This window comes from Trachemys scripta, chromosome 10 (assembly GCF_013100865.1).
Source record: "Trachemys scripta elegans isolate TJP31775 chromosome 10, CAS_Tse_1.0, whole genome shotgun sequence".
NCBI classification, from domain to species: domain Eukaryota; kingdom Metazoa; phylum Chordata; order Testudines; family Emydidae; genus Trachemys; species Trachemys scripta.
Window position 1 is genome coordinate 30,866,204 of NC_048307.1, and position 12,547 is coordinate 30,878,750.

Genomic DNA, 12,547 nt, shown 5'->3' on the forward strand with positions numbered 1-12,547 from the left:
GAAAGGACTTCTCAGTGCCAAGGATAAGAATCCTGGCCCAAGTTATCCTGCCTTGCATTACGGAGATCAGGCCACAGTTAGAGCTGAATGAGTAATCACTGTTTTTAGTTCAGTGACCAAAATGAAAAAAACACCAACAACAAAACAAAAAAAAACAACTCACCTTATTTCAGATTAAACAAAACATTGTTTGATCTGAAGTTAAATATTTTTGGATTTTCAATGTTACATTATATATTGGTATGGGGTTTTTTTTAACCCTTTAAAAAAATCCAGCTAAAATTCTTGACAAAATGTCATTTCAAACTAAAAAGTCAAAACATTCTGAAAATGTTGAAATTAATTGTTTTGAATATATTTTTATTCAGCTGAATCTATTGACCCAAACTTGTGAATCGTTTTGTTTGACCAAAAAATATAGATATGTTTTTTGGTGAATAAGCTGTTGGCTAATCCAAGCGGTCTAGCTCTAATGAGAGTTCTCTTGAAGTAAAATGAGTCAAATCTGTTGTTGTAGCCATGTTGGTCCCAGGATGTTAGAGAGACAAGTTGGGTGAGGTGTATCATTTATTGGACCAACTCCTGTTGGTGAAAGCCCAGCTTTTGAGATTACACAAAGCTCTTCTTACATCTTTGTTACTGCACCCATCTTCTCTCTCTAATATATTAGTCATTCCTTACCACACTCTATTTACATGTGTCTCTTGCCTCCAGAAACACGAGGTGGGCTGCTGTCTTAACCCCATTCTGTCTGCTGGTTTTTCTTTCCACAGTCTGGCGTGGGGTTCTTTCACCTGCTGCATGGCTGCCTCAGTCACTACATTGAACTCTTACACTAAGACTGTAATTGAGTTCAGACACAAGCGCAAAATCTTTGAGCAGGGCTTTCGAGAGGAGCAGACCTTCCTAGACCAGGAGGCAATCAAGTACTTCAGAGAAAGGTCAGTGCAGTCAGTCTCTGGGTCAGTGGAGGTTTTTGTGGATGCTACTGCTAGCCTCAGAAAGTCTGGGATCTCCCCCACCTCTGTAGATCTGGGTGGAGTCTGAGATACTTGGAGAAGAACCATGTTAAAGAGAAGCCCATAGGATTCTGCTTGACTTGTGTTTTTTCTTCAGTGTTGTGAAGTCCCCACGTGTGCCACTTCTTACATCCTCATTAAAGGCAAATTGGGAAGCTCCCTATGGCATGTGTCTGATTTGCAGGCAATGTTGCAAATGGAAGCAAAGACTTTTCTCTTAGTGTGAGTAGCCTGAAAGTCTTACACCAATGTTCAGTGTTTGGTGAAAATGACATTTTCCCTTTGCCTAAAGGAAGCTGCCCCATGCTCTGGGAGCATCTGCTTGCAAAAAGCAATTGAGAATCCAGGCAGTACAGATGCCCAGATGCCTCTCTGGAAATGGGTTCAGGCCTGCTGGAAAGAGGTGAAAATGCTTGGGATTCAATGACATGATTGGCTTCAATTTGTAAAATGTGTTCTCCATTGCAACAGCCAGACATTGTGCTCTGACCCAGGGTCCGAAATGTGCAGCCTTTGGGAGTAGGGACAACTGCATACTCCACCAGCCTCTCCACCCAGAACACATCAGACCCCCTTGTTATTCCACATACTCCCTGAGACACCCACTTACCACCTGTCACCCTCAGCCAGGCATGCACACAGAACTAGTCCTCCTTCCCCTGTACACACACCTCACCTATCAACTCCACCACTTGTGAACACACCCCACTTGCCATGGACACCCTCTCTTCACTTCTCACAGCCCTGCCACACATGCACACCACTTCTCACCCCTGCCATGCGCACACCTCCTCATTCTAAGAAGGATAAAGTCACCCCCCTTCTTCCCCAGCATGTGCACTAACCACTCACTCTCTCACATTAACACATGAGCACTCACAACAAATACTTGATTCCCTTGCTGCCTGCATCCAATGCCCATCTCCCAACCTCCACTCTCCATGCTCAAATATCTACAACTCACCTGACCCCATCAAACACAGCCCATCTTCCCCTGCATACTAACACCTCCATCCTCCTCCACATATACACAAGCCACCTATCCCCATCCAACACACACTTTTACTCCATATACACATTCGTCTTTACCCATAAACATATGCACCCATCCCCCTCTGCAAGTGTACCTACTGCCTGTCCCCTCCACACACTACTCATCCACATTACCCCACCCATCTACAAACCACCCCCATGCTCTGCAGCCTTCCTTGCATACACCCACTGCTCCTCCTAGCCATACCCCACACACATCCCATGAATCCTACTTACTGCCTACAAATCACATCTCCCTCCATACCCACTACCCACCCCCCTTCACACACAACCACCATCTGTCCTCCCCACCGCTGCTACCCATCTCCCTCCATACACAACCACCACCCACTGCCCATTCTTGCAAGTACTCACACACAGCCCATCCACTTCCAGTAATACACACATCTCCCCACAAACACACCAGCCCACCATTTTGCTACACTTGTAATCATCCCCTCACAATCTGCCATCTTCTCCACACACTCCCCCCACAAATCACCCATCTCACACACACATTCACATGCCACCCAACCCCCTTGTCGACACACTGCCCATACTTCCCCCCCCACACACACATCACCCAACACAAGCTTCCCATATTCCTTCCCCACACTGCTCATCCTGCCCACAAACATCACACATCTGCCTACATATACATGCACTACCCATCCCCCAGACACTCTAGACATTTCCCTACCTCCACACACACCATACTCCCCCACACACCAAGCATCCCTCTCAACACACATCACACAACCTCCACAAAAACTCTCCTCATCCCCCTGCACACACACACCACCCATCCCCATATCATACCCATTACCATACACACACACTTCTTCTCCTGTCAATCCTCTACATGCCACCCCCACACACCCTGCACACACAACCTGTCCCCCAAACAAGTATCTTTCCCCACTCACATATGAACACCACCCATTCTCCATATACACACCACTCATCAGTTTAGGTGCGTGCCGCCTGTTTCCCTACACACACTGACCCCTTGCAAGCACACCACACATTCCCCCACAAAAATACCACCCTTCTCCCAACATACACTGCCCCTCTTCCCCGACACACAAATAAACCACCCATCCCCTTCTAACACGCATACCACCCAACCCCACTTACCCCCACTGCCTAGCCTCTCCTCCAGACACACACTCCATTCATATGCCATAGGCATACTTCCCTCACCCTCGACACCTCCCACCATCCCCACGTAACACCCACTGACAGGGTACACATCACCCCCCAAAACACACAAGCCTCTCACCTGCCCCACACACTCATATCACCCATTCCCCCCATAGCGCATTCCTCCTCACACACTGCCCATCCCCCTGCATGCACACTCCACTCACACACATGCTGCCCATCCCTCTGCATGCACCCCCCCCCCACACACACCACCCCCTCACACTCACTGCCCAGCTCCATCCACCTACAAGTTTCCATTCCACCCTCACATACCCGTAGCCTGTTCCCTAGATGCCTAGTGCTCATTCCCCTCCACACACACCCCACCTCTCTTCCCCAGTGTCCATCCCTCTGTATGTAGACTGCCTACCTCCTCACACACAACTCCCTACACATACACACTGCTCAACCCCCACTCTCTCACACACACACACTGCTCATCCCCTGCTCACACACACACACCCCTAACAGCCTTCCTCTTCCTCACATGCACACACACAGCCCATCCTACCAATCCTACACACACACAAGCTGTCTATTCCCTGGCATGCACACTACCTATCTTGCCCCCCCATACACTGCCCCTTCCCCCTCACACACATTCATTGCCTCCCCCATCCGCCTGTCTATCCCACACACAACCCATTCCTCCCAAACTCATCCATCGCCCATCCTCCTTCCACCCCATGGCCCATTTCCTCCCACACACCCTCACCAACATGTATTTTCATGTACACACCCATCCTCCCCACACACCACCCATATCCCTGCACAAACATCAGACGTTACCCCCCAAACCACCCATTTCCCCACCAACACACCGCACATCCTGCACAGATAGATACCCTCCCGCCCCCCACTTCCCAGTATATAGGCATTGCCTAGCTCCCCTGCACACAGGCCAGCCATCATCCCCCTTGCAAACCACCCATGTCCCCTTAAGGCCTACTTCTCCCAACCCCATTGCAAACACAACTCGTCTTTTCCCCTCCCCACATACTGAGCCCATCCTTCTCCCACACTGAAGCTGCCCATCCCCTTGCATGCTCATCATTCATTCCACAAACACATAGTGCCCATCTCCTGCCACACACTGCTCAGCCAGACACATGCACTGCCCCTTCCTCCTTCCACCAGTCCATTGCCCATCCCCCGCAACCACCACACATACACTCACAGCCCCTCCCTTGTCATGCTTGTGGCAGATGAAAAAAAAAAATCAAAGGAATTCATGTGCCAGTGTATCAGCTCCCCACATAGATCAGCAGCAGGGGTTAATCTAGGACCATTAGATACACAGCTCAGACTCCTACCCTTGAGCTAAAAGAGTAGCCACGTGAGATGACAGCAGAAGTAGGTTGTGATCATCCATAGGTCAGCTGCTATAGAGAATGCTGACTCATCACATCAAACAGTATCAGGATAGCTAAGTGACCAGCTCTGGGTTGAGCAGGAGCAATATATCAGAACTGCCAGCTAGCAACGCCGAGCAGACTGGAGTAGCTGCTTTCATTAGCAACCTATAGACCTGCCTTGGAGTCACCTGGTTAGACTGTGGATTTGGCTGGGCACTTAGGACTTGGAGCTAATTATTTCCAGTGACTCAGGCTCAGCACACTCATCACCAACAGTTGGTTACATATGTGAGAATTTCCATTTTCCATACAGCATGGACAAGCACACCGATTTGGCAGACTTTCTGAAAAGCAGGGTGGCTCAGTGGTTGAGATGGAAGTTGGCCATATGGGAAAGCTAGGCGCTAGTCCCAGCTCTGCTGGAAGTGACTTTATATAACCTCTGTATTATTCTATCTGAAATTGCAGGAATACCTGCCTGCCCCCTCAGGTAGGGCAAAAGGCCTTGCTATTAAAAAAAACAACAACCCATGAAATGCCCAGAAATATTGATGTCAATCAGTGAAGGAGATGAGATGTGAAATAATGACCTCCAGGTTCCCTGCTCAGTGTACCTTTCATTAGCTTAAAAGGTATCTGGATGGGGAAAGCTAATAAACAGGCTGCTCCGCAAGGCGTGGGAGCACATGTTTGGAAGCGGTGCTCTTTCCCATAGGTGAAAAGATATTTTGATGGCAGAGAGTAGGAGGGGAATGAGCCATTTTTGTCCTGGCTGGAGGCATGGTTCTTTCCAAATGCTGGAGCTGCCTCAGCAGGGCCAGGCAGCATGCTTAATGCAGATGGACTGTTCAGAGATTTTGGCAGCAAACCTATGACAACTTCTACTCAGCCAGTACAAATGGTGATTTTCTGAGGCTTATAACTTGGCCACATTTAGTTGTGTTTTATTAGAACAGTAAAAGGCCCCTCTCTGACATCAATTTACAAGCCAATTTACAAGCACCAAAGGTGCTAGAGCTCTTTTTAAAAACTGGTCATAAAAAAAGTTAGTATGGTCAAATTAAGTTTTGGTGAGTCTTCCCAGAAAAATTCACCCTGAGGTAGAGAGCAAGAATGGAAATTTTTTGCCTGAACTGTTAAAGTGTGGCAGAGTTATAAGCGATTAAAAATGGGATTATAATGGGAAGTGTTAAGCAATTTTATATAGCATCACTAGCAGTCCTTCCTGCATGATAAACAGAGCAAGTCAATTGCATAGCAGACTGTAACAATTCTAACCCTTGCATGTTTGTTTTGATGGTGCTTTTCATCCCATTTGTAGCAGAACATTAGCAATGTTGAACTTTCCTTAATGCTCAAAGTTCCAGGGTCGCGGTTTCTCCCCTCCGAAATACAAGATGCTTCTAGTTTGTGGAAGAAAGCAGTAGTCTACTTAATCTTTTAGTGGGACATCTCTTGGTGTGGGGATCCCCTAGCTATAGGTATTGCTCTCCAATCGAAAGTTCACTGGTTGGGAATGTGGGTTTGGGTGGCCTTTCAGGAGGCACTCTGAAGGAAGAGCGGTAATGTGTGTGTGACTACATCAGAACTGCTAAATACATCACACCCTGTGCTTGAAGCAGACATTCTACTTCTAGATCTCCTCCCTACATTCAGGGCATACTCCCAAAAACAGTCTGTTGGTGTTTATAATGGCAAAGGTGTTCATAAAACCATGTAGCCATCTCATTTAATAGCCTCATTCTCCCCTATATGGGATGATTTCTTTAGGGGAGGAGGTGTTTTTCCTCTAGCCAGAGCACACTGGCTATGCTGCTATATGCCCAGCTCAGTACAGGATGTTCAGATGTTCCTGTCTGGGAAGATCAGAACCTGGATGAATCAGAATCAGACAATTCTTCTCACATCTCACCACATACCCCAAACACTCCCATATCTCATAAAATAGAATGCTAGATGTGTAGGGCTGGAAGGCACCCAGAGAGGTCATCTAGTCAAGTCCCCTGAGCTGAGGCAGGACCAAGGAAATCTAGACCATCCCTGACAGGCGTTTGTTCAACCTGCTCTTAAAAACCTTGAGTGACAAGGATTTCACAACCTCCCTTGGAAGCCTATTCCAGAGTTTAGCTGCCTTTGCTGTGTTGGTATTTCCAATCCGTAACATAGTTAAAAACTTTTCCTAACTATATGGAATCCCCCCCCCCCACAAGCACATACACATCCCAGAAGACATATATCCTCCACACACACTTACCCTGCCACAAGCGCTCCTTATACAGGTGTTGGGATAATTACAATCTTCATGTAATTTTTTACCATTAAGTTACTGATATGTACTCTGAGCCTCAATGTCATCTTAATTTCCTTTTTTATTTTAAAGTATTAAAAATTCATGTGGATGCTGAACGAGAAACCCAAAGAGAATGTAATCATGTGATATTTCTAATGATCTGAAGATACACAGTAATTGATCTGAAATCACTTGTTTTTAATTGTAACTTTTATTGCCAGATTCACCAGGATGCTCTGGATAATTTCTTGCCGGTCAGGAGCAATGCAAAGCAGCCAGCATGTACTGGCTAGTTACTTTAGGTTTACAGATGCTTTGTACACCGGAAGAGCACAAATCAGTCAGTGTGCACCCCTTTCCCCACACCTCTTCTAGCCCTTCCCCTCATCTGCATACATATACATGCCTCAAATTCTCCCTCCCTCCCGCACCCTCTACATTCCTCTGCACGCACACCCTCAAATTCCTGTTTACTTCTGCACCCCCATTCCTTTATGCGCCCATTCACCAAATTATCCCTTCCTCCTGTTTCCTCTCAAATTCTCTGCATGCACATGTGCACGCAGGTTTTCCCACCTGTCCCCACATTCCCCTGCACAGATGCACATGATGAACAGACATGTACACCCCCTAATTTCTCTCCCTCCACTCATTTTCTGTTGAGCAGACCTAGTGCAATGAAGTGAAAAGAAATATTAATGATTAAGGGTCATGTTTTCCCATTTTTCTGCATAACTGATGTTTATCTTTAACAGAGGCTGAAAAAAAAACTAAAGATAGCATCCATTTTAAAAGAGCAATTCTTTGTAGAATTCTCTATTTTGCAACTAGAGTTGGGTAAATAATAGATTTTTTTGGTTTGCTAATTCTGAACAATTAAAAATATATATATATGTGTTTTACATCAACCCAGCAAACTTTCACTTTTTCAAACAAAAAAAAAAAGCTGAAAAAAGTGTGTTTTGGGTCAAATTAAGTTTTGTTTTGACAAAAATAAAAAAAAATCAATGTTGACAATTTAATTTTTTTTAATGTTTTCATTAAGCTAAATTAAATTTTGAAAAAGGCATTTAAAAAAATCAAAATGGTTCATTTTGAAAGTTCAAAAAAAAAATTTGGTTTTTTGGGGGGGGGGGAGGAGAGGGGGTATTTGGTTTGGGTATTTTAGGTTCTTTTCCCTGACCAAAACAGTTAAGTGAAAACGACATAAATTTGCAAAATGTTTTGGTGTCATCAAATCGGTTATTCATTGAAAGTTTAATGTGAAAAATTTTGCCCAGCTTTAATTGCAACATTATTCTTTAGCCCCTGCTGAAGACAGAGCTGTCAGTTATGAATAATAAAGGCAAAATCACTATTAACTTTACATGTTTGAAGAGTCTGTTATTTCATTACTGAGATCTCGGAGGGGGGGGGGAAGTCTGACAGTTGAGTGTTAAGTTTCTTAAGGAACCTATTTTCTAATTAGTTTTAACTCAAACTAAAACAGATTTACTTGCACATTAGCAGAAAATTCATTTTATATGCAAAGAGTATATGCTGTGCATTTATGGAGGATAGGTCTATTTTTCGTGGTTGCATCCGTGCTCTAAGTACAAACTCAACTCAGTCATAACTATGAAGCTGGGACCAGTGCTTCCATAATGACTGTTCTGGAAGCCTTAACCAAGTTGTTTGTCCTTAGGCTGTGCCTGCAAAGCTTTTTAGACACCTTGGAATAAACACTAAGGGAGAGATTTTCAACAGCACAAATAGGAGTTAGGCCAAACTGACCTTTTGTACTTTTGAAAATTTTCCCAATGCTCCCAAAATGGAAGTGACAGGACAGTGAGAAAGACTAAAGCAAAAATTAAATTAGGAGCTACTCAGAACTCTAAAGATTATATGTTACTGCAAAGTCTAGTGTCCCAGGTGCTCCCAGATTTTATAAATAGGAGGGTCACAATGAAGTAAAGAGCATAAAATGTTGAGCTCAAGCCAACATTGTCAAAGCAGAAGAACCTTCTAAGCAAAGCAAATTCTCCCTGCATAAAGCAAGATGCCTCCTGGGAGTGAAAGCTCTAGGAATATTCAGAATGGAACAGCTAATTGGGTATTTTACCATATGCTGCTCTAGGCGGTGGCCAGCAACAGAGAGAACTATTCCACTAGGTTCCACCAACTTTACAATCCAGCCTGGTTATATTACCAGATATTATGAAAACTCTCCTAACCTATTTCCTAGTCTGTCTGAGCCATACACGGATTCACAGCATTTCTCTGCTCTGGTCTTTCCTCTGATTCCAAATACCAATAAAAGGTTCCCACTATCCCCTTGTCATGGAGTCATCCCCTGAGAGTCTTTTCAGGACTCAATCACAGACCACAACCACTCTGGGTGTCCTTCATCAGCACCACATTTTACTATATTCTTCCAGCAGGTCACAGCCTGTAGCGTTACATGTATTTACATTGCACAGGTAGTTTCCCCATTTGCTTCTAGGGACAGGCACAATACTAACAGCGACCAGTGCAGTCTCTCTGCCTTGCTTCAGGCTCCCTCCTCTTTAGCCTGTCTTTCATGTCAATTTATATAATCCCACCTGCTGGGATTGCTTCCCTATCAATTAGCCTTTCAGCTGTAGCTCTACTCAGTTAATTGACACCCTCTGTCAACTACCTGTCTTCCAGTTAAGTCCCAATTAATATATACTGGCGGGTATTAGAGTGACAGGGTGATGAGTTAGCTTCTTTCTCAGTGCACCCTGTTACAATCCTTCATAATATACATCCTCTCCTGTAAAAGAAGTTACAGGGCTCTGTTTATTGTTGTGACTATTACAATGTAACTAGGCCTACCATGAAGTATTGGTTCTCATGCTGTGGGTAACATAAAGGTGGGATCTTTAATAGAAATTAAAGTCTGCTCACTGGTTTGCAAAAACAAGCTCAGAACCCAATGGACTGTCCTCTGCAGACCACATTCTATCACTGGTTAGAATGTCATTAGTTTAGAGTTTGGAAAGGGGTCTTCACAACACGTCATTTTCATTTTTGTAGATGTATCCTATATGATTTGTATTGACACGATCCTCCTACTGGGCAGAAAATGGACATGGTCTGTCTACATGCTCTTGTATATTTCAACAATGTGTTATTTGTCAAATGCATCCAGTTAAGGTGACAAAGTTGAACCACAGTAACTCACATAGCCTGCAAAAAAGATACAGGATCAGACACTCAACTGGTGTAGATCAGTGTAGCTCCACTGACTTTAATGGCATTACTGCCATTTACACAAGCTGAGAGTCTGGCCTAGAAGCTCCTCAAGATCTAATAAACGGTGGGTTTTATCTCATTTATATTCATGCACACTCTCCTCAGACAACTACCCCCAAAATAATGCTTAGAGCAGATTTTAAAACAAAACAAAACATCCTGTCTTGATTTTAAATTTGTCAGTGATGGAGAATCCACCTCAACCCTTGGTAAATTGTCCAGTGGTTAATTGTTCTCACTGCTAAAAAAAATTACACCTTATTTCCAGTCTGAATTCGTCTAGCTTCAACTTCCAGACATTGGATCATGTTATACCTTTCTCTGCTAGATTGAAGAACCAATTATCAAATATTTGTTCTCCATGCAGGTACTTATGGACTAATCAAGTCATTCCTTCATCTTCTCTTTGATAAGGTAAATAGATGGAGGAACTTTCAATTGGGGAAGTTCTCTAGCCTGTGTGCTGCAGAAGGTCAGAGTAGATGATTATAATGGTCCTTCTGGGCTTAAAAATCTATGAGTTTTCCTGTGGCTCAAGTTTTTCTTATTTCTAAAATGTGCCTCACATGACACTTTGCATTTACCTGAAGTTTTCCCAGCTGTAGCTGTCAAATCACCTGAGAAATGGGAGCATGCAGGACTTGACCCATTTTACAGACAGACTATGCATATAGATTACATACATTTTTCTGTTAGATGTTACTGCAAAGTCTAGTGTCCCAGGTGCTCCCAGATTTTATAAATAGGAGGGTGGATGTAGTGGATAACTTTAAGCAACTACATTTGAAATGTTTAATGTTAACTTATCTGCAAAACAGGGATAAGAAAAGTGAGGGTTGTAGTTTTTCCCATTCTCCTTGTACACCCAAATGACTGAACACTTTTGCTCAAACTTCCAAAAAAAAAAATCACCTTCTGGCAGAGACCACTGAAGCCTTGTCTACACTACAGAGGAAATTCGATCTAAGCTACACAGTATGAGTTACGTGGATAGCATAACTCAAATCGACATAGCTTAGACCTACTTTCCATGGGATCCACACTACACGATGTCGACCAGAGATGTTCTCTCGTTAACTCCCCCTACTCTTCTCCATCCGGTGGAGTACAGAAATTAATGGGAGAGCAATCTAAGGTCGATTTAGTGGGTCTTCACTAGACCCTCTAAATCGACCACCAATGCATCGATCACCACTTGTCAATCCCCCAGTAAGTGTAGACAAGCCCCAAGTAAAAGAAGATGTTAATAAATTGGGGAGGGTTCAGGGAAGAGCCATAAGAATGATTAAAGGACTAGAAAACTTGTGTTATAGTGTGTGATGGGTCTCAAGCATCACTGCAGCACCTCCTGCCAGCTGTCATGGGAATTAGTTCTGCTCACCAGAGCACCCTCCTCTGGTGGTGCCTTAACACCATCACTTTTGTTTCAGGACCCACACCACTCCCATGACTGCAGCATCCACTTCAGGGACGCTGCCTGCCATGCCATACTTTATGTTCCCCCCTTCTGGAGCACCTGCAATCTGTCCCACCACTACCTCAGCAGCAATTGCAGTCCATTGTCCCAGGGCTGCTTCCCATGCGGCTCCAACACTCTCTTCTGCCCTTATCTCAGGGCCTCTTTAGCTCCCCCAGTCCCTGCTTGCAGCACTGCTCTGTCCCAGGTGCTAGTGCCCTTCCTCCTGCTAGGAGCCTGGTCTTCTCCTCTCAAGCTCCAGTCAGCTACTGAACTCTGCTCTGTCATGCAGCTCTTCTTATATTAGCCTGCCGGCCATGACTGGCTACTCCTCTCAGTCTCTTTCTAATTGGCTGCCTCTGGCGCAGTCTCCATAGGACTGCTTTTAACCCCTTTTCTGCCAGTGGGGGGCAGCTGCCCCATCACACAGTGATAGACTCAAGAAGCTCCATTTATTTAGCTTAAAAAAGAGAAGGTTAAGGAGTGACTTAATTACAGTATATGGGGAACAAACATTTAATAATTGGCTCTTTAGTCTAGGAGATAAAGGTATAACACGATCCAATGGCTGCAGGTTGAAGCTAGACAAATTCAAACTGGAAATAAGGGGTACATTTTTTTAACAGAACAGTTTATCGAGGGTGGTGGTGGATTCTCCATCGTGGCCATTTTAAAATCAAGATTGTCTGTTTTTATAAAAGATCTGCTCTAGGAATTATTTTGGGCCAGTTCTCTGGCCTGTGTTGTACAGGAAGTCAAACTAAATGGTCACAGTGGTCCCTTCTGGCCTTGGAATCTATGGAATTCTAGCCTCATTGAAGGTGATGTCAAAAGTCTCACTGATTCCAGTGGAGCCAGGATTTCACTCTGAGTCTGGGAAATTTCAGCCCAAAAGGTTACAGGTTTGGAACATTCTGAACAATTGGAAACA

At 44.4% G+C, this 12,547-nt stretch overlaps 1 protein-coding gene across 2 annotated transcripts in view; it reads left to right on the plus strand.

The window, feature by feature from the left end:
- The window catches only part of GSG1L (GSG1 like), a 115,592-nt gene that overhangs the window by 69,793 nt on the left and 33,252 nt on the right, over window positions 1–12,547 (plus strand). Inside the window, exon 5 of one of the 2 annotated variants that reach the window (XM_034784544.1) lies at window positions 774–941. In XM_034784544.1, the coding sequence (XP_034640435.1) occupies window positions 774–941 (168 nt within the window). Of the gene's footprint in view, window positions 1–773; window positions 1,175–12,547 lie in introns of those variants that run through there. The other variant, XM_034784543.1, reaches the window with a different exon arrangement.